Source organism: Rattus rattus, chromosome 15 (assembly GCF_011064425.1).
Source record: "Rattus rattus isolate New Zealand chromosome 15, Rrattus_CSIRO_v1, whole genome shotgun sequence".
Lineage (NCBI taxonomy): Eukaryota > Metazoa > Chordata > Mammalia > Rodentia > Muridae > Rattus > Rattus rattus.
This window is the reverse complement of record NC_046168.1, coordinates 78,261,587-78,284,344: the sequence shown is the minus strand read 5'-3', so window position 1 is coordinate 78,284,344 and position 22,758 is coordinate 78,261,587. Positions and strand designations below refer to the sequence as shown.

Here is a 22,758-nt window from a genome sequence, read left to right as displayed (position 1 = left end):
GTTCTTAAGGCCTGGACTACTATGTGGGGAGAGGTTGGAGGACCTAGGTGGCTTCTCTTTCAAACCTTTCTATGTGGGTGTCTGTGGCTCGCAGGCTAGAAAACACTACGTTTGCCAACTGTTGACTAGGTGTCAATCTCAAGAAAAAAGTCACTTGTTTATAACTTCCCCAGGCTCCTCTGGGACCTCAAGACAGGTTAGAAAGAAATATTTTTCAATCCGAGAGATTTTGCATGTGGTTAAAATGTTGGAGACTATACATAACTATTTTGATGGCAACTGGTCAACTTTTCTGGCAGAGATTATTTTTACATTTTTTTTTATTAAGACACGTATTAAATGAACTCATCAGCCTGGACGAGGCTTGCTCACCGTCCATTTGTGAACTTAGGATATAGTCTTCTAGATTTGGGAGGAGCCTCGGGTTTTTTAATACTCTACAAACTGCTACTTTTAAAGTATGCTGTAGAGAACAATGAAACCTAACAGGTGGAAGAGGGCTTCAGGAACGAGTTAGCCATCATTTATTCCACGTATTATTGAAGTGTGCTTCATGTCTTCTGTCGGGGCAGTGGCTGGGGTTAACTGCTTCTAATCTGTTTATCCACACACATGATGTAGAGATGAGGGAGTTTTGGCACAGAGCATTAGGTTGTGAGGTCTCTCTCTCTCTCTCTCTCTCTCTCTCTCTCTCTCTCTCTCTCTCTCTCTTTCTCTCTCTTCTCTCTCTCTCTCTCTCTCTCTCTCTCTCTCTCTCTCTCTCTCTCATTCTTTACTTAATTGAATGAACCAGAAAAGAAAAACCAGTTAAGCCCTCCCTGGGTGATTTATATTTATTTTCATGGGCACGTTGCCTTTTCTTATTGTCGTTTTTTAAAGCCTTTTTTGCTCAGGTGCTGAAAGGTCGTTTTAACGTGTCTGTGAAGGCAGACGCACTGACATTATGGATGCTGGCTATTTATTTTCCTATTCTTATACTTTAGCTCCCTCAAGCCCATGAGTGTGGGAGAGAGAACTCTCTCTGTAACTATGACTCAATCATGCCTGGAGTTCTTTTCCTGGCCCCCAAATGGTTACATCAGTAAACTCTTTCAATTCTATTGATCGAGTCATGAGTTGGTGTATAAAATTCTCCTAGCCCCCATTAGTCTTCCTAAATCTCTGCCTTTGAAGGCTTTGGAGTCGAGCAGAGTGAATCTTTCTGCTGTGTCTTTCTAGTTTCTTGGCCCTTGGTCCAATATCAGTACTCCTAAAATGTCTTCTGCTTCATTGGCAAACATGGGCATTGCGGTACTTAGATACCAGAGTGACAGTTTTGGTGCAAGATGGGCGCATAGCACATAGAAGGCACTCAGGGTTAATATTGTTGTCACTTTGTTTCTGTGGTGTCTTCTTCTTGTTGTCCACAAGTAAGGAACGACATGACATGGCTGAGTGAAATACATGTGTTTCTGAAGAGTTGACGGAAGTGACAGCATACTCCAATCTAGGCCCTGGGGTCAAAAGTAGAGTCTTGAAGAGTCTTCACATTAGCCTGTGATGCTGGAGGAGGATAGGTATCTTCGTGTTAAGGGAGGCACAGAGTGGTACCTGCAGAAACAGGATGTTGGTTCTCAAAGAAATCTTGTGGGCAGCCACTAAGAAGTTGTAGCCAGGAGCTCTCCTCACTTCTTGGGTAATCATAGTTGGAACAGAGTGGCTGCCCACTGAGGGCAACACACAACTGACAGGAAGCACCTCTGGGCAGATACGATGCTCAACCGTTGACATTGCAATTGTCATGGCAAAGGTTCTCCCTGCATTCTGGGAAGTGATGGCATGTTCCTTGTGGAAAATTCTTCACTGATTTGTCTTGTAACAAGTTTCTTGGGTGGTTGACAGTTTCAGCACAGACATGGCATATTTGGAGTGATCTACAAGGGGTAATTGCCATGGAGACAAGGGGGAAGGTGCAGAGTAGCTCGGAGTGCAACTCAGGTACCCTGCTACCTGGTCTTACCATCTCCACTAGTACAGGAGCACCAAGTGCCAGGGTCAGTGCCACAGGACTTGGCTGCAGCAGAACCCTAGGAAGGCTGGACTCTGAAGGTTGAGTCGCATAGGCAGGAGTCCTCTGCGGAGGCCGGCCGCACCAGGGAGCAGACACAGCGGCTCCGCCAGGCCCATTAATAACCCTTAGACTCTGCGATTCCGACAGCCTGGTCGCTGAAAGCTTAGCTTCTAGTGGCTGCCTGGCCTTTTCCTCCTAGACCGAGTCAAACGACACTGGGTGCCCTGGAGCAGCACGCCTGGAGTGTAGGAATCCCCCAGTGTGATGTCTGCCCTGGGGGCAAGTCCGGAGCAGTTTCAGCAACAGCTTCACCGAATGAGATAATCTCATTTAACTCGTGCTCGGCCTTCCATCCTGCTCAATTGAATCATTACCCCGATCATTAAAGACCCTGTACCCTGATCCTTAAACGTCCTATTTCATTTGGTCTCTGGGAAGAACTTGCACACACAATCACAACTGACAACCCTCCCCCCTCGCACCCCTTCCCTCTCCGTTCCTGCTCAACTTTGATGGGCGAACTCGCTGGAGTGGGCTCTGGACAGAGGCCAGGGTCCTAGCTCCTAAAGGACCGGGTTTGGAGCTTGCATTCCCTCCCGAGTTAGCATAAGAAGCTTCGGAGTCCAATGTTTGTACCTGTCACTCCCGCTTTGATAGCCCAAGAGCAGAACCAAGTACTATCTGAGACATCGTGTACTATCTGAGACTATTGGAGATAAATGGTCGGATGAGAGACAGACTTCTTGAGGGAGAAAAGATAAGCACACTCCGGGACACTGGCTAGAGTGCAGGCACAAGAACGCGTGCAGGGTAGTGAGAGAAGCTGAGACCAGGCAAACTGGATAGGAAGCAAAAGTCACGGGCGTTAGGCGCTGGAAAGCACATCTGACTACCCAAACCTAGCATCAAAGCCTTGCGCGGATCCCAGCGGGCATATTTGAGTGCTGCAAGTCCCCGGGGTGTGGTACAAGTTCCTTTGCGACTCCCTGTGCTCCCTGTGGCGCCCAACAGGTGGTTTACCTGCTGCAGTTTAGGGACTTTACCCAAGGATCCCCCACATCTACCCCACCCACCGGACAAAAATATGGGTTAACTCTCTCCCTTCCCTCCTTCTCCGGTGTCACCCACAGGTTGCGACATGTGCGCGGACAACCGCAACGGGGAGTGCCCCATGCACGGGCCGCTGCACTCGCTGCGCCGGCTCGTGGGCACCAGCAGCGCGGCGGCTGCTGCGCCCCCGCCGGAGCTGCCCGAGTGGCTGCGGGACCTGCCGCGGGAGGTGTGCCTGTGCACCAGCACCGTGCCAGGCCTGGCGTACGGCATCTGTGCCGCACAGAGGATCCAGCAGGGCACCTGGATTGGGCCCTTCCAGGGCGTGCTCCTGCCCCCGGAGAAAGTGCAGACCGGCGCAGTGAGGAACACGCAGCACCTCTGGGAGGTAAGCGTTTATTCCCCAGTTTGGGCCGAGTCTCAGAAGCTGCCTCTGCCCCTGGAAACCCATCCTACCTCGACCCTCAGCCCCACTGGTGTAGCAGTGGAGAAAACGTTCTCCTGTCCAGCGGAGGGCTGACCTCTGAAGTTCCTACAGGAGAGATGATGGCAGAGTGTGGCTTGCAGTGGGACCGGTTGGCTCTAGAAGTCAACCACCTTACCTGCCTCTGCTGTGAAGGATTAGCCCCCGGGGTTTCTCAGTCTTCAGAACGAGAAGAAACAGCCGAATACTCACAGAGGTTGAGCCAGGCAGCGGTAGAGTAGAGCCAGGTGACTTTAATGCCAGGTTCCCAGCTCTTTCCAGAGGTCTCTGTGCCTGAACCAAGAGAGGCAGAGAAAAGGCAGAGTCAGGGTAATTTTCTCAGTTGAAAACCAATCTGTGGAGACAAGGTGGAGTGCTTTCGTGCCAAGTAAGAAGGAACCCGTGAATTTGGTCCTCAGCAGCACTTAAACTTGGAGGATGTGATTCTATAGCACTAGGGAGGTGGAGACAAGAGGGTCAGAAGTTCAAAGTCACCCGGGGTGGGATGGGGGGCTCATATAGCAATTTTAGGGCCAGTTTCCGGTCACCTAAAACTTTTTTTTTTTTTGTAAATGTTGAATGTGAGAGACCAACATGTTCTAGAACTTTGAAAGTACTCAACCTTCTTTGTGAATTGTACTGCAAATCAAACCTTAAAATTTTTGGTTTCTCTTCTGACAAAGTGAAATTATACAACTTTCAAAAAATAGATAATCAAAACACGAGAGATAATGTCATTCTGGTGTAAATTAATCCCCACTATTATTTAAAGTCGTGTCTGAAAAAGCCCTAATCAGAGCTACTCGATTTTATAACTAGATAATCCTTCAATGATCTTTGCTCCTGAACTCACAGAGAACTAGTTAGGAAATATTAGATACTAGAGGACACATGCTAAAGTAATGGGAATCTTTGGCCAGGTGAACTAATGAAGGAGGAGTCATCAGAAAAGTCAAACCCTTGATTGTTGGGGACCAGTTGAAGTGTGCGTTAGTAGAGTGGCTGTCCAAACACTGTGCTTTCTGGTTACATGTGGCTCAACGGCTTGGGCTTGTCAATGGGACCGTTCTTGTGGCGAGCTTTCCCACTACACCCTACAATATAATCATCCACTTACACATCTGCTGGGTTCCCTCTGGCCAACTTTGTACTAGGCCCAGGAGAGAGTGCTGTGGAAAACAGAGCCATCGTCCAGAACCCTCATGTGACTACTGGAGTCAGGGGGCTGAGGCCTTTGTCTGTAAAGTCTCCCTTGATGGACTAGAATGGCAGCATTCCTCCAAGTGTTCTTGCAGCCCAGCAACCCAAGGTGGGGCTAGGGCAGCCCAGGAGCCTCCTGCCCTGTAGTTATCCACTGAGCCCTGGATGCAGACTTCTGGTTGGTCCCCCCCATCACTTCTAAACAGTTGTGGGAAAGCAGTTCAACATTTTTGTCTTTCGGGATGGATCTGTGAGTGAGGTTGGGGAAGGGATGGGCATATTTATGTCATGAAATGAGGCTTTTCTTAAAAACAAACACCGAAAACAAAACCAACAGAAAGATTCAGAAAAGTAATGTGTAAAACAGGGCAGGAGGAAGTGGCTTGCCACGAAACTACTTGGAGGTAAAAGTTAGAGCTAATGCACAGCAAAACTGACAAGTGGTTTTCGCGTCTCACTAATTCACTTGTAACCTCCTGTGTGCTTTAAAGTTTATGAAGTCCACCCATGCACCCTGCAGGCCCCAGCCCTGTTATTAAGGACTCCACTCTCACATTGTTAAAGGTCTGCCGAGGCTTCCCTGGGGAACCAGGGGGCAGTCGTGGTACAGATATGTTCTATCTGAAAATGTGAAAGTGAATCCCGTGTTCCTGCCCTCTGATACTCGTCTATTTTTAGACTTTGGAGGACAAAGCTATAAATGTGGGGGAAAAAAAACATAGTTCTTTTTTTTTCCTAGAAGGCTTTGAGTGATTGGGATATTGGCAAGAAGCCACTACACATACAGGCTTCAACAACACATATTAACATTGAAAACTATGGGACTTTTCTGTTACACTTCTGATTAATACATGATGGAGGAAGAATTTTGTTATAGTAATAAGATTGGGTTTTTTCCCCCTCTGGATATCTCCATGGATTTAAAGTGAGTTTCACCTGTTGTTTGGGTTATATGAGTCGAATGTGTTAGGAAGATATATAAAGTCAGTTCTTTGTGTCAAAAAAAAAAAAAAGGCCTTCTAGGCTTGAGCTTGAATGATCTATAGGTGCCGACACCTGCTTCGAAACACAACTATTTTTTTATAAGCCCTCTGTAATAATAATTAGGATGACATACATTTGGCGGACTGAAAGGATATTAAAATTTCAGCCATGTAAAATGTCTCCTGACAGACGGTAAAAAATGTGACTGACTGGAGTTATTTAGTGGCAGTAAGTATTTGTAGTGACAGAACACTTTTTAAAATAGGGCATAGGCTTTTATTAGTATAACTACTTTTAAGATACGAAGTATGAATGTCCAGGCAGGTAGCTCAGTAGTTATACTGCTTGTCCAAAATGTGTGACAGCCTGAGTTTGATCTCTAGCACTGCTTAAAACTAGGCATTTTGTGGGAGGTGGAGAAGAATCAGCCATTAAGGCCAGTCTCAGCTACAAAGGAAGTTTGAGGACAGCCTAGGCTATGTGAGACCCTGTCTTAACAAAACATTAAAAAAAACGAACAAACCATGACTTAAAATTTTAAGCATCATGTTTTATGAGACACAATTATTTAAATCAAATCACCTTTAATAACAGGAAAGTATAAATATAAGTTGCCCTTTAAATTTTAGACTTTAAGTCTGCATTCTATTTATTCTGAGAAAGTTTAATCATTGTTTATATCAGATAGAATCTATGATTGGAGTCCACTATAGATCTCCACAGGAAAGGCTTCACAATAATTTTTTTTAGTGACTCACAAAGCAGTCATTCACTTAAATATTATTTTAGACACCTGGAATATCAGGGTGACCCGAAGCAGGTTTTTCAAGACAGTTAAAAGCTATCGAATGATGGCTCCTTCATTTTAAAAGTCAACTGTACTCATTCCTCTTCTTAGAGTTCTTGCCAGCCACGTGCTGAAGGAACGTCTTCCTATTTAGAGTTCGACACTCAGGTCCTGGTAGGTCTTTGTGGGGCTTCTTTCTTTATTTCAGTACAGTAAATGGATGGCTCATTTCCCCCTGCTACCATTTCTGAGCCGATGATGAGCTCTTGTTTCGGTTTGCAGCCCATTGTATGATGGGCCTCTGTACGTCACGCTGCGCGTGAAGGATGATGACAGAAGCAAACTGACACTAGTTACTCCTTTTGATTATTCGCTAAAAGCTTCGCTTCCTTCATAGAAGAGTTGTTAAACGTTGGGTGTGCATGACCACAGAGAATGTGATGGGAAACAGGCTGCCATTAACCATTTTTTAGGTTCATATTTTCCTGGTGTATAATCCAACAGTTCAAAATGCGGCAACACAGAGTTGAGCATCTTCATTCTTAAAAGCGTTTTGACTCTTTAGGTTTTTATGAGGAGTGGTCTTGCCTCCCCCCATAATTATGTAAGATTATTAATTTTCCAGCTTAAAGAGATTAGCAAGCTAAAACCAAATTTAAAAAAAAAACTAAATTAGTCTTTTTAAAAAATTTTGCATGTTTCTTTTGGAATTAGAATTTTAGTATGTTTTGAAAAGTAATACGTTTAGATACTTTAAATAAAAAAGATGACAGAAAGCATTAAGCAGCCCTTCACTTGCACACATTGATTCTAACAAGACCTGGACTCGGGCTATAACTCTATTTAGATGTACAGGGGTGGGGGTAGGGCAGAGTGGGGCGTCTTTCTGACCATTCCAAGGAAACAGACTCTTTCTCAGCAGTTATGCCTCATAGATGAGAACGAGATAACTTTATCCTAATGTGTTTTCTAATGAAGAAGTGAAAAGGCACAGTTGATTCCAACATTTGTGAAAACATTATCTTGGTTATTAATGCGTTCTTTTCCCTTGAGATAAATTAATCTAGTTGTATATGGTTTCCTCTTTCTGCTTAACGTCAGAATTTAATATGACTAGACTTGAGGAATGCACACAGTGTATATGTTAGCGTTCTGCTGGAGTTAAATACAAAAGTTTGAAATAAAGTTATAATTCAGGTAAGCGACCGTTACACCTTTCAACTCAAGGTCCGATTTGACAAAGTTTAGCAATAATGACAAAATAAATTGTACCCATGTCAACCTAATTTTTTCCCCTTGCTAATTGAAATAACATAGTGGCTTATTAGAATTACAGTCAAGGTATTAGACAGGAATTTAACTTTATACAGCCTGTCGTCCCTTTTGCTTGGGCAAGTCTATGTATGTTGTTTTCAACTGCCCTCTGCTAAAAGATTAACTATTTTTTCTTCAGAAAATCGAGGAAGATAGCATGATATGGGCTTTTTTGTGTGGTTTGACTTTGTGCCATAATATTTTTGACATAACAAGACTTCTGCTTAAAGTGGATGCTCTATTTTTTATCATTATCATTTAGTTTAAGTCAAAGATATTAGTGAAAACCAATATTAAATACATATTTCGTGCTGCTAAATGTTTGCATTTCAAAACCATCATAGGTAATTGGTACCAGAAGGAAATGAATTGATTCTATTTTTTGAATGTGCTGTGAGTGTTTTTTTATAAATGACTCAATCATACATATACACACACACACACACACACACAAAAATTTAGGTGTTGAAAAACATTTTGAGTCAATACTCTTTTATTAACTTAAAATCACTTAAAATTGTTCCAGTGATAACACTGTAACTATAGATACCGCACTTTTGTTTTATGTATTTCAGCTCATTTTGGGCAAGTCACAAGACGCCAGGGGAAGACAGCTTCTGTAAATCTAGTTACATTGAACTAAAAATAATATTTTTTCAGTAGTTTACCATTTAATATACCACTCTGTCAATTTAGTTGTAAATAAGTCTGTTTCACAGAATTCAAGTCATTTCTTCCTTAAAAATAAACCATTGTGGCGTCCTCTTATGCTTTCAGTTGTGTATCCTCACGGCTGGCCCACCTCCCTGGTGTTGCCTCCCTGGATTTGAAGATGTCTGTATAGTGGTGCCTGTTTGACAGAGTGAGGGAGTTTTATAGTTTTACATAAACTGTAAAACCATCTGCAAAATAAAAGATGTAATACTTCATGGTGGTTCTGTCAGGGTCTCTTTCTAGTCCCTTTGGTTTAGGTCTTATAGCATAGCACTCTCCTTGGTTTTCCAAATCCCTAAATGACTTACCTAAAAGCAACAACAACAACAATAAAAATAACAACAATAAAAACAAAACAAGACGAGACAAAAACAAAAAAAAATTGGAAATTGGCGAGGTTTCATGTAAATTTGTCATGGTGTATATTTTAGGATCAAAAGCCTTATAAGGTTGATGAATTCTATGCAGGCAGGACTCTTTTTCTTGTTTTATTCAGAAATTGACTTTTTTTTTATTGAGAGGATTTGTCTGTGCGAAGAAAATGATTCACAAGTATTTCTCATTTCAAAATGGCATTATCTTCCTCTGCCACGGATTGTCTTTTATTCCTCTGCCCTAAAAGCAGGACATAGAAAGCAAAATCGAAATCTCAGGGGTTACTGGGAAGACAAAAATCTGCCGTTCCCATCACAGCAGGCCAGCGAGCCGGGTGATGGAAATATTATTCTCAGAAACAGACAGAGGCGCTGGCTCGTTCCCCTGTGCAAATTATAGCAATTTTAATTGTTTGTGGAAAAGCTATGTGTGGTCTTAGGACCACAAATGGTTGTAGTGTAATTTTATGGGTTAAACACTTTTGATCGAGTGGGAAAACCTGCACCCTATGCAGATGGGGACTCCCTCCCAAAGAAGGGGTGACTGTGAGACATTGGTGGTGTGCAGATGTTCTAAGACAGCTGTGTACAAAATTGGAGACTGCCGCTCTCTCGATTCCTTTCTGTTTTAGAGCCATATATGTTCCAAGATTTCATGAGTTCAGACATTCCTTGTGTATTTACACAAGAAACACAGACTCTGGTGTAAGTACTTAGCATAAAAGCCCAGGAAGCCAGAGACGGTGAGCGTTTACCACCGCCCTCCGTTAAGTTACAGAATTCCATTATGCAAATTGTTACACGTGTGTGACAGAGGCTGACCTTTTGTCATGTCAGTCCTCTCTGTGTAGGCCCCAGGCTCCAGCCTAATGGCTCAAACCCTGATTTACTCACTGTAATAAGGGCAGAAGGTCGAGCTTGTCGGCTGCCTGTGCGTACTCTTCTTGGAGCCTGGTTGAAGGCTGTTAGCACAAGGCTTTTCAAAGTGAATTTACAAGCAGCACCACTGACAGAGGCCAATCAGTGCACCATAAACGTCAGGGCCGTGAGGCTGGGCAGCAGGGAAAGCTCTGACAATACACCCTTGGCCAGAATCAACTGGCCAAGGATAGCCAAGATGAACAACCTTGTGAGGAGGGCTTAGGGGAGAAGCTAAGTGTGCAGTCCGAGTTTCCGGGTGGACCCCGGGGATCCACCTGTTAGTGGACAAGTAAAGACAAGAACAGCACACGTACGATGTAGCGTGACCAGCATTATCCACATTGGTGGGATTGATAATTTGGGAGGTTAGCATGGCGGAGCCTGCTGACTCGGAGACTTGGTTAAAATCAACCAACCACCACCACCGCTGCCGCAGTCGCCGCCGCCGCCACAATAACAATCCAAAAAATAGAACTGGCCTAGGGTTAGGCAAAAAAAGAGAGAAAAGCCGTTATAGCAAGGGTCCTCAGGGCTGGTGGATTTGTTTACTATGTTACAATTCGTTGCAACGTCATTTATTCAGATTCTGAAACTCTAGTGGTTTTCATCAACGCACAGAGGACACAGACACGTGTGTTCATTTGTTCCTCGTGAAGCTCCGGCGTATGGAACTTTTGTGGAAGTCACTAATGAGTGATCGCAGGTTGAGGGTCTGAATATCCATGAGATGTGGTTTCCCTACGAGACGGCATGTTTTTATCATTTTGCGTAAAGACAGCCGGGACAACAATTCATTGGGCTTTGAAGGCGTCAGCATTAAAACTGAGGGATCCATTAAAATGCCCTATGCAAGGATTTATAAATTAGGCAATTTCCTTGATTATTGCAATCATTTACAAAATTGATTGTTCCAGTGTGGTATAGACAGATTTTAGCAATGATCTTCGACAGGGAGCGCATTTTCTGATCTCTATAGCTACCGATCACTGAAGTAGGTCACTGCGCCCCCCGCCCTGCGGTTCCTGCTCTCAAGGTCAGACAGATTTCCTAAGAAGCTTACCTCTCCAGAAGCTCCCCACCTAGGCTCCTGAGAGGATTGGTTGGAGAGGTCCTGGGTTGTATTCAAGGTTTACAGGGTCTGTTTGTTTATTATTTTCATGACGTCATCATACTAGGCGCGTTAGCCTAGCCTGATGTCCACTCCTCCTACCTCGGCCTCCTGACTTCGTAACGTTATTTTTAGATTTTTAATCTGTTTTGGAGAGGACCTTGAAATCTGGTGGTATGAATCATCCCAGCAGCACGTCTTTGATATGATGCCCATTTCAAAGGAAATAATTTTTTGCAAGTTGGGGCTCTAAAGTATTTGTTTGACTGAAGATCTGCACATCAATAATGGGTTTTATTTGTTGGTCCTCAGATTTCTAATTATCCAATAGATATATCGTGGAGTCACTGGGTTTTAGGTCAATTAATTCTGAAAGGCATAGTAAAGATGTTGTTATAAAGTGTGAAGGGCTCAAAACGCGGCAGATTTTTCTATACGAGAGCACACACGAGTTCACTGGTGCTTAATCACTAACCACAAACCACAAGTTGCTTTTATTCCTGAAGTATCAGTGATGGGCAAGCCAAATGTGTCTGCAGGGCTTCATCCAGTGAAAGCTAGCTGTGTGGTTTATGCTTAGTACGAAATAACTGACTTTCGGACATTTGCTTTTAATCATTTTTCTTTTCTGAAACATTAAACACAAACCAAGGCTTGTAAAAATAATAACTTTTGGGAAGAAAACACACCCGGACACTGTTGTATATTCAAAGGGAGGGGGCGGCTTTTGCTCTGATTGTGAGTGTGTAAAAATTTGATGTCAAGGCAGTTCTTTATTTTAAAAGGAGCAATGTTTCATTTCAAAAAGCTAAGGAAATCAGTGGCACTTTCCGTTTATTTGGCTATCGCTGCTCTCTAAGTCAGAAGTTCCTTCCATTTCAGTCAGCTGGGAAACTCACTGCTTACAACTCTGGTGAGAAGGCAGAATTTACACTCCAGGGCTTCAGCCTTATCTCTTTATTTTCATTTAAAGACACCCCCCCCCGTAGCATTTCTGGTTTCTGTTAAGTATTAAAAAAGCCATGTGACCAGCCCTGTCTCGGTCAGGTGAACTGTGAATAGGGCACCTGGAACTTCAAATGATTCTAGCAGGGGCCCCCATACTATTATTTAATAAGCCATAACCCACAGTATGCAACTGTGGGATAATGTCATGGGATTAAGCCCATTTTATTAAAATGAACAGTGTTTTCCCCTCTGTGATCATTTTAAATTAAAGCTGCCTCTAATAATAAAGTGTCCTCTTTAGAACGCTCAGTGTAATCTAATTCGATAGAAACTTCTTAAGTGCCTCTTAATTGGAATCAAATGATATGCAATCAAGGCATGTTTTCAGCATCTCGTAAAGCCTCAAAAGCTTGCTAGCCCCCTTGGGAGCAGCCATGTTTATCACAGAGGGACGGTGAGTCCTCTGTCCAGGAAGACAGCGGAACGGTAGGCAGCTCTCTTAACTCTGCAAGTTTGACGTTAGAATGCAGCTTCTGGAACTGGGGGTGTGAAAAGTATGTAAACAGAGAGACCTGAAAACCAATCACACCCCTAAGGGAAGCTTTGAATCGGCTCGTCGTGGAGGGATGGTTCACTCTGTGAAATGGAAATTTAAGATAATATAAATGATTTTTACATAAAAAGTAATTCATGTACATCATGAGAACTCAAATCCTGTAAGATTACAAACAACTCGGAGGGCTTTCGTAATGGCCTCTGAAGGAGGACTAAGTACTGGAATACACGTTTATTTCATGTGGAATCACCGTTGCGGAGAGAGATGTTTGCACTCTGTCCTTGATGCTGCAAGCAACCTTTGCATAGCAGCACACAGTGGGACCATTCTCATGGGCTCTTTCTCCCACAGATGCTTAGCCTTGCTTCACAGTGAGAAGAGTTTAATTTTAAGTCTGGTCTCAGGCACCCATCATTCTACCTCCCTTGGTGAGAAATGTAGTTCAAAGTCTACAGACCCTTTGATATCACAGAGACACTTCTGCTGCTTGAATATGTTTTATGGCATGCATCTTTACTAAAACTAGGGGCCTTCAGGACTGTAAGGGAACTGTAATAGCCTTTCAAGAAGGAGAGCAATCTTTTTGCTGTGCACGAAGGGATTAACAGCAGCAACAACAACATCCAAAAAAAAAAAAAAAAAAAAAAAAAAGACATGAAGATGTTTTGAAATGCTTCTTTAAAATATGAAGAGTTGAATTCATGTAGTTATGTGGTAAGAAACTCCTTAATCTCTCTCTGTATTAATCAGTGTAATAACTTAGTGTGCTGTACAGAGCAAAGGGGAAATATGTTGCACTTTTGTGCAACAATTGGGGAATTTTCTTCCACTTTCAGTTGTGTTTTAGCAATAAATTTTGCCTCTAGTGTATGCTACTTAGATATAAAACAGTCTGGGCCTGGGCAGGGAGAGCGGTCATCGTATTTATTGTACATTTGAACAAAAGAGTCTTCATGAAGCCAGCACTTTATACGGTAACCATGCACCAATAATAGTTTCTAAACAATTTTATTATATATCTGTGAAAAAAAAGATCATATACACTAGACCTTAATATGCATCTTGGATTTAATTACTTACAACGAAATCAGGTTTAAATAAGTGCTCATTAAATATATACACCACACATGGCAGATGTATTTTAAATTACTACATGGCTTTTGCTCTTTTTATCTTATATTTTTATGTTTAAATAAATACATATTAAACATATTTTTGGTGTATCACATAATGTTACATATACGTATACATTGTGTAATGTTCAAATCAGGGTATAGCTATGGCTTCAAACATTTGTAACTTAGTTCTAGTGAAATTGATTAATATGTTTCTAGTTGTTTTGGAGCATATAGTTCAGTATAATCATCTAAGCCAGTGGTTCTCAACCGGTGGGCTGTGACCCCTTTGGAGGTCCCATATTAGATATCCAGCACATGAGTATTCACATTACAATAACAAAATTACAGTTATGAAGGAGCAATAAAATAATTTTTATGGCTGGGGTCACCCACAACACAAGGGGCTGTATTAAAGAGTCATAACCTCAGGACAGCGGAGAACCACTGCTCCAGGCTTTCTGTCATGCAACAGAACACTAGAACGTACTTCTCCTATCTCACTATAAGTAAGTCCACCATGGACAACATCTTCCTATCCCTCTAACCAAAAGAAAATGATCTCATGTTTACAATTATATTTCTAATGGAGGGTTAAGCAGGATACAGATAATGGCAACCTATAGAACATTTGGTCTAGACGTAACATCGTTTCAGTAACTCTATGTCCTCCCCATCAACGAGCCCGCTTGAATATGAAATGCAGTGGGAATGGCTTTCTGACATCTGGAAGAATCACAAAGAAACCCCAAGATGCAAAGGCCACTTGACCAAGGACCTCAGATCAGGGGCAATTCATTAGAATGGCTTGACACTGGTATTGAGCTCTGAATACATCTCGATACCCAGCACACTGTTCCTTGTCCATAAATATTACATAACAGCAGATCATCCCACTGACACACTTGCCGCTGCCTGTAAAAACATGTGTGCTACTTTGTGTTATAAGAACCCATTAGCACATTGTACTGATTCAAGCAGGGTTGACCCTAGGACAAACACGAGCTCTGGGTTGATAATCTACAGCTAGAAACTTTGAAAAAGAAAACGTAAGTGCCAACACACACAATAGAGAGCAATACATTAGACTGAAAATCAACATTTTTCTAAAATATATGTATCTCATATCAGTAATTTCTAGTATAGTACATGGAGTCCTTACTTTGATGACAATCCCACCAGACAATCAAAATAGGGCTCAGCTGGGCCAGCAAGATGGCTTAGCAGGTCATAGTCCTAGTTGTCAACCCTGACCATCTTGAATTCTACCGCCGTGACTTTCATGGAAAGAACCAACTCCTAGAAGCTTTACTCTGACCTCCACATATGTGTCATGTATATCTAGCATATACTTGACATCATACACACTTTGGAAGGCAGAGACGGGATGATTGTCACAAATTCAACGCCAGTCTGGTTGGCATAGGGATTCTAGGACAGGCAGAGCAACAAAAAAAGATGCTGTCTCACAAACACTCGGTAGTGGCTGGAGAGATAATCCAGTCCATAGAGTACTTGTCACATAAGCTTGGGGAGACCTGAGTTTGATCCTCCAGCACCCATGTAAAAGGCGGGGTTTGGTAGTGCTCACCTCTAATTCCAGTAAAGAGGTGGATGGGAGGATTTTGGGGGAGTCCTCACAGGGTGGCTAGCCCTAAGTAAGTCTAAAAAAAACCAAGGAGACACCAAGCTCCTGAGGAATGACATCGGAGTTTGACTTCTGACCTTCACATGCATACACACACACACACACACACACACACACACACACACACACACACATATCAAGGCCAAGAAAAACCTAATAATAATAATAATAATAATAATAATAATAATAATAATAATAATAATAATAATAATAATAATAAAAAGATATGGAGTGTGTGGTGACACACCTGAATTTTACCACTTCCTGAGGCAGGAAGATTTTTGAGTTCAAGACAAACCTGGACTAGACAGAAAGACCCAGCCTTTAAAACAATAAACAATAAAAGAAACAATGTATATACTATATATAGATTACTAATCATACTTTTGACAAGGTAGTTACATAGTAACAAGGTACGCTTCCAGTAATTTTTATCTTATCTAAGAAGTTCTCAGTCTGGTTACTAGAGCAGTGAGTCTCCACCTTCCTAATGCTGTGACCCTTTAAATAGGATTCCTCATGCTGTGGTGACCCCTAACCATAAAATTACTTTTGTAATGTTGCTAGTGTTACAAGTTGTAGTGTAAATATCTGATACACAGGATATCTGATATATTGCTCCTGTTAAAGGGTTGTTTGACCCCCAAAGGAGTCTTGACCCACAGGCTGAGAGCCCCAGCCCTAGAGTCTTAGTAGATATAAGAATCCCCAGGAGTGGGGAGCCCAGCACCATTCACGGTGGGGAACCCAATGCTTCTGACTCAGTAGCTCTGGGTTAGGGACCAGGAATTTGTGTTTTCAAACAGGTGTTCTAGAACTATGATTAAAAATCAAAGTGCCAGACTTGACCTTTCCGTGCCCCGAGATTGTCACTTTTCCCTGTTTGCCTCTTGACTTCGGTACCCTCATTCTCTCTTGCCGTGTTTCTTCTGCTTTAGTTCCACATCCTGTCTAGTCCTGGCTACATTCCAGCCCCTCCCTTCTCCTACACTGTGGCTACTCTGCTTTGGGCAATCTCAATCTCCTTCACCCACCTTCTCCCACCCCAAGATGTAGTAGGTACATAGAGAGACAGGTGGAAAATGACAGGCATAAAGATTACAGGACACTAGTTAAAGCCAAATTAACCCCCATGTGCATCTCTTCTGTATTTCCGATCTCTACAGGGCCAGTCATAAGGAACAGCTAGAATGACGGGCATCGTTACGCTGTTTCAACTGCAGCGTGTAATTAGCTCCTAAGTAATTGAGGTGTGCTGTGGGAAGGCTCTCTCTGGATCTGAGCTGTTTAACATGTGCAGGATGCCTTACACCCCTCAGCTCTCAGCAGTGGCACATCCAGTTACACTGTCCTTTCTACCTCCCCTGCCAGCCCGTTCTGTGCAGTCCTGAATCCTAAAGAGAGGCCATCTGCTCCTTGAGACTTGCAGTCTGTAAATTTTCTATATGCCAACTTTATCTACTAGTTGACTCTCCCCCCCCAACCCCCGTCTTCCTCCTTGACTCCTTTTGCTACCCCTGCCCAGACCCCTGCCTAGAGGTAGTCTGAGTGCATGGCCTGTTCGAACTTTACGTTCTCACACTCAGAGAACTCTCTAGTCCTTATTGTTTTTTCTTTCATTATCTGATTCTACCCCACCTATGCCTTTCTTCTTCTCCCCTCCTCCCTTTTGTTGAAGCAGAGTTTCTCTATGTAGTCCTGGCTGGCTGGGAACATACTAAGTAGACCAGGTGACCTCAAACTCAGAGATCCCTGTGCCTGGACCTCCCAGGGGTGCTATTAAAGGCCTGTTCCATCCCAGCCACAGTCCACTTAAATCCTCTAGTCTCAAAAGCTTATGGGGGCATCACCACTTGTCCTGATGGTGTTTCAGATTGAGTTTACAAACTGCCCCTGCCTTAAAGATTCTAAAACAGGCATCTATTTTTTCCTCTTTATTTATAGTCCTTTCAGCCTATGAGTCCAAAAATTTGAAGTTAATGTAATTACTTCTTTAGATACTTGTAACAGCAACAGCTAAGTATACTTAGCACTCACTCTGTGTGTGTGTGTGTGTGTGTGTGTGTGTGTGTGTGTGTGTTTTGAGACAGTGTTTCTCTGTGTAGCCATGGCTGTCTCTGTACTGTAGACTAGGATGACCTGGAATTCAGAGATCCACCTGCCTCTGCCTCCCAAGGGCAGGGACCAAAAGCATGTGGCACTACTGTCAGGATGTAAACAACTTACTTGATATATACTTTTGTTCTGAAAGCAGCACTGAAGGCTAACATATTTATTCTAAAGCCAGGTGGTCTGCTTAGACCCTTATAGATATTTATTTGTCAAGCCAGGGATCAAACCCAAAAGCTTATACATCTTTATCAAGTTGTCTACCACAATATTACATCCCCAGATCTTCCAGGCTTACCTTAAACAATCCATAGGCTTCACCACCATTGCACTAATCTTTGGGTCTCAATATGAGCTCTCCCTTCTTGGTGGACAATGGCATTGGTTTCTCAGGCCCCCATTCATTCCAAAGTTGATAGAGAGCCCTCCACCCCCACAAGGCCCTTGGCATAGTTAGTCCACTTTGTGCTCCAGAACAATAGGCCGCAAATTACACTCTCTGAAATCTTATGAATCGATGGGACCAGGAGCAACCTTAGTAGGCGATATATGGGGAAGAACTTTATGGGGCTCACCCAGGAAGACGAACCAGCTTTCTGCAGCAACCATTTGAGAAGGAGGGGAAATATGACCTAGAAGTCACAGGAAATCCAGGGAGAATGGAGACTAGGAGGAAGGGGTCAGGGCCCGCTGGCTTCCTTGTCTTTGCAAGACTTAGTCTGCTCCCTCCCTTAGCTTTCCCAGTTGAACTATTTCAGCAGCTCTGTTCTTTCCCGGGATCTTGCTGATTTCTACTGCAGTGATCGTACCCAGGGTTTCTTCATTAAGAATGCTCTTCCTCCTCGTTCTGGTTGCTTCAGTTCACGTCGTATGCTTTTCACGAATCTCCCTGCTCAGAGTCACGCCCACTCTGCATGGTTTTCTCCTCATCTATGACCTTGACAATGTTGATGTTCTGCTTTATGGCTTGCTGCTGCTCGTAGCCTCGGGTCCTTTGGTAAGCTCACATTTGGCACATCCTTTCACTTTCTAATTTATACTTAAAAGGGATGTAACAAGGGGAGGGCTGATATAAGAAGGAACAGATCGTGTCTAACTATCCGGGCGATTTTGAAGGAGCATGCTGGGAGACGAGGTTGAAGAAGCGTGGCTCTGATGAATTGGATGGCAAAGACTTTGCATTTCATTTGGAGTGAAGTAGATTTTAAGTGGGGTGCTAGCATGCTTTCATGGATGTGGTCTGTAGAATGCCTTGTGTTAGGACAAGGATAGACGCTCGTGGGAGACCTGAGCATAGGACGTGGCTGGAGAAATAAATTAGGAGGTGTAGTGCGTATAGCTGTTGTTTACACCCGTAGGGCTCTGTAGAAGAGAGAGAACTTTTATGGGGTGCAGGGGTCTCTTTAATCCTGAAAACCTTTGTGTGTGGGGGTTGCATGTACTCCAGTGACTGTGTAGTTAGCTGGGATGGCTCCTCTGACAGTCATGGGAGTGGCCATTGCTTTCACTTCTGGCAGACCATGTAGTTAGGCACATGAAGTCATTGTGTGTTCTCGGTGAGACCTGGAGGGAGGCTTAGTCTCTAACCTAAGTTACCTGACCAGCTCCCAGGGAGCCAGGCTGGCCACACATGCGTGTTCCAGGAGCCATGGACACCCCTGATATGCTGTTCTCGGTTCTCGCAGTCTTTCTTTGATTTATTTTTAACATTTACATTCTTTTTATCATGATACAGGCAAACCACTTACTAAGGGGAATTTGGAACATGTAAAAATGTACTTTAATAAAAAAATGAAATAAGCCACTATTAATTTATTATAATTCTTTCTTATTGAAGTTAGTATTCCCTATAGATATGGATGAAGACATGCTGTTTGTGTCCTAAAAGCACGAAGATATTTCCTCATATTGAAAATTCTCTGTGAACATAATTTTATTCTGTATACCCTAAACAGGTCTTACTTAATTCCTTAACAAAAACTTAGACATTTACATCTCTCTTTCCTTCCTTCCCTCCCTCTTTTCTCCCCCTTTCTTCTTCCTTCTCTTATTAAAGAAGAAAGTATTAATCACTTGACATCATGAGTGGGCTGATGACTCAGGCTTGCCAAAATATCTGCAGGAGAAAACACGGATAAACTCCCTTTACCCTAATGGTCTTAGGAACAACAGCGAACATTTTACCCGCCACCTTTCAGCTTACAAGACATTTCACAACCAGCTCTGTGGGCTGGCCTTGTTTCTGTGTTCTCTGGATCAGGGAGTGCTCTGTCCTGCTGGTGGGATTGAGATGAGGAAGCTGTGGTCTAGAGAGGCTGTCTGCTCAGCTCTTCCACCCAGGGCAGCATAAGCTGCTGACTCTTTTGACCTACATGCTCGGGGCGGGTGGGGGTGGGAGGGTCCTCCATCTGTCCAAATGCTAGCCTGGACCTAAACGCCTCCACAGTGCTGAAATCCCTAACAAATGCTGTGACAACACTGAACATAAGGCCTTAATTTTTTTTTCAAATTGCTTGCATTTATAGTTAATTCAATTTGAATTGTAAGTCACCTCCATGTGAATGACTCATGCCCTTGTCATTATGCTGTGTTTTCCAAAATGTTCAAAACAGAAAGACATCGGTGTGCACAGTCAAAGTAATACTGTGCTGGTTGCAAGGCAAGAGGGTCGTCCACATCACATCTGGTGCTCTGGGTCTGGAGTTATCAAAGAAAACAGAAATGTCTTTACGAAACACACATTTGGATCGCTGTCCACAGTGGTTATTGGATGGGATAACTATACAAGTCGAATTCAATTATGTACCACAAGTTAAAAAAATATTTTTTTTCCCTTGTAATAGGACATGCACTTTAGGTCAACTGAAAAATCTTGTCCAAGTTCAGACCTTTCGGGACTGGCAAGGACAGATAGGCGAGGCTTTGCGGGTTATGGTGGAACTTCGGACATGGTTTCACCAGCAAATACTTGTCACACTGTAGGAAAGACTGGAGAGGAATGGTCAGGAAGTATCCAGACAACAACCATATAAACAGATAATTGTTGAAATGTTTGGATACTTTTGAGAATAAATGCAGGCTAAATTTTTGGACAGTGACATCAGCTTTCCGTAATAACTCTGTCTCCTAGCCAGTAATTTCCTTGTTCCTCCTAATTTACTTCATTTCTTCGTAGCTGGCAAATCCCTGGGTTCAGTACCTCGGATCAATCAGCTCTCTCCAGCTACCAGGTTCTGCGGCAAGTCCCTTGTCTTGCTTCCTGCCAGGCAACTGCCTACAACCAGAACTTGCCACCCTGCCAGGGAGCTCTGGAGCCCGGCAGAGCTTGGGCTGTGATGCCCTCCCAGAGGGTCTCCATGGCTACCCAGCAACCTAACAGTTCATTTAAATTTGGATCCAAGTCCAGAGTGACTCTGGAGTTGTGCAATGGTAATTCTTAGAGCTCTAGGAAGGGGCCTGAAGCCGGGGAGAAGGCAAGCACACCCGGACCCCAATATCTCTGCTAGGGAACTCAGGGCTAAGCCAAGGCTGGCCTGCCCGAGAAAGGCAGTGGGTCATTTGAGGTACCTTTGGTATTTGGCCTTTCCTCCCCCCTCCCAGCAAAAGTGGGACAACAGCGGCTTCTGCATCTGAGAACCCTGTTTAGTGGCCTGGCCCGATGGAAAATTTCATGTTTTTAACTTTGGAGTGTGGCAAGTTGGTGTCTGGAAAGTTTAAAGTGGATGCTTTAAAGATACTTTAGAAGCAGTAGATAATGACCAGGAAGTAAGATGGGCTTCATTTTCATGCCCCTCATTCCTTTCCTATTTAGTCAGAGTCACCGATGGGGTTTTCTGGCATTCGTAGTTCTCTAGTGATGAGCGGTCTACTTAATCTTGCTGAGGCTGAAGAGTAAGGGGCTTCATTTGAGACAACTGTGGACGGTGTCACACAGGGAGAAAATGCTATCCCAGGCATGTGTGGTAACATTGGAGCAAAGGGTAGGTCGGTTGGAGGTGTGCGAAGTGTTGACCAAGACAGTTCCAGCTTGGGAGATGCTCGTGGTCTGCTTAGATGGGCCATGGAGTTAGTTATTTAGCCTCCTGTTTGGCATGTTTCTCTTCTGCCAAGTCTGTGTAGGATGAAGGAGGGCTGTCTCCTTAGGAAGATGCAGTCCGTGCCCAGGAAGTGCTTATGATTTATTAGGAAATTGTCAAACGCTTAAAAGAGAGAGTTACTCTCTTAAATAAGTTTAACCTCTTTCATGAGCACGGTACAAGAGCTGAGTGTGTGGGTGTAGAGGCATAGGTGAGGAGATGAGCAGAGCCAGTTGGGGAAAGGAGTCATTTCAAACCTTTGAAAGTTAGTAGAAGTGGTGTTTCCAGGTTAGAAAACACAGCAGAGAAAATAGCCAGAGAGATGGGATTCAAAGACGGCAATAGATGACCCAGAAGCCAGAAGGGTCCCTAGTAAGACTGTCCTTAGGAGTTGACCTGGGCCACAGAGACAGCTCAGCAGGCAGAGACTCTTGCCTTGCAAACCTGGTGACTTGCGTTCAATCCCTGGAGCCCATGGAAAGATGGGAAGAGAGAAGCAACTCCACAAATCTGTCCTCCGGTCCTTACGGATGCTAATTGTGTACAGACTGCTTGCCAGAGTTCGTAGGACTTTCAGAGCATTTGACTCTTGGGATGCCTCGGGTGTGAGATATAAGCATCTCGTTGGATGGTCCAGGAGTTGCCAGGCAATGCGTCTGGGTGGACCAACGTGAAGCAGGCATTGCTGTATGACAGACAGCATCTGTGCTGTAAGTTATTCTGTAGGTGTTACTGACCCCTTCTTCCTCTTCCCCTGTCTTCCCTTCCTTTCCTCTTTGCTTTGCTTTTCTCTTTTATTTCCAATGGTGGGGCCATGCAGTTAGTTGTAAAGCCTTCAGCTTGTACAGAGAGGAAGAGCTTAAGTTTCACAACACTGCATGCCTCTTGGTAGATTCAATGTCCAACTGTCTCTCCCTTTATCTAGTCCAGTGGTTTTCAACCTGTGGGTTGTGACCCTCAAAAACCCTTAAAACTCAGATGTTTCCAATTCATAATAGTAGCAAAATTATAGTTATGGAATAACAGCAAAAATAATTGTGTGGTTGGGGGTCACCACTACACGAGGAGCCGTATTAAAGGGTCCCAGCATTAGGGAGGTTGAGAACAGTGATCAAGTCCTTCAGCAAATGGCACAGAGCTGTGTGAAAAGATGGAGAAACAAACACACGGAAACTCAGGGTTCCACCTGTGTAGGAGGAGCTCAGGGTTGGATGATGGATATTCATACTTCATTTCCAGAACGAAGATCTGGGCTGAGGATTGGCAATTTCTGAAAGGGTGAAGAAGGAACTCATGGGAGGAGCATTGGAACTCAGGTGCCATCGAGGCAAAGTTCCGTCT

General features: G+C 43.6%; 1 protein-coding gene across 1 annotated transcript in view; it reads left to right on the top strand.

Annotated features, from left to right (window-relative positions):
* Prdm6 (PR/SET domain 6) overlaps positions 1-22,758 on the top strand; it is a 103,219-nt gene that overhangs the window by 5,714 nt on the left and 74,747 nt on the right. The window contains exon 2 of the mRNA XM_032885686.1: positions 3,181-3,488. Within this exon, the coding sequence (XP_032741577.1) occupies positions 3,181-3,488 (308 nt within the window). The remainder of the gene's footprint in view (positions 1-3,180; positions 3,489-22,758) is intronic.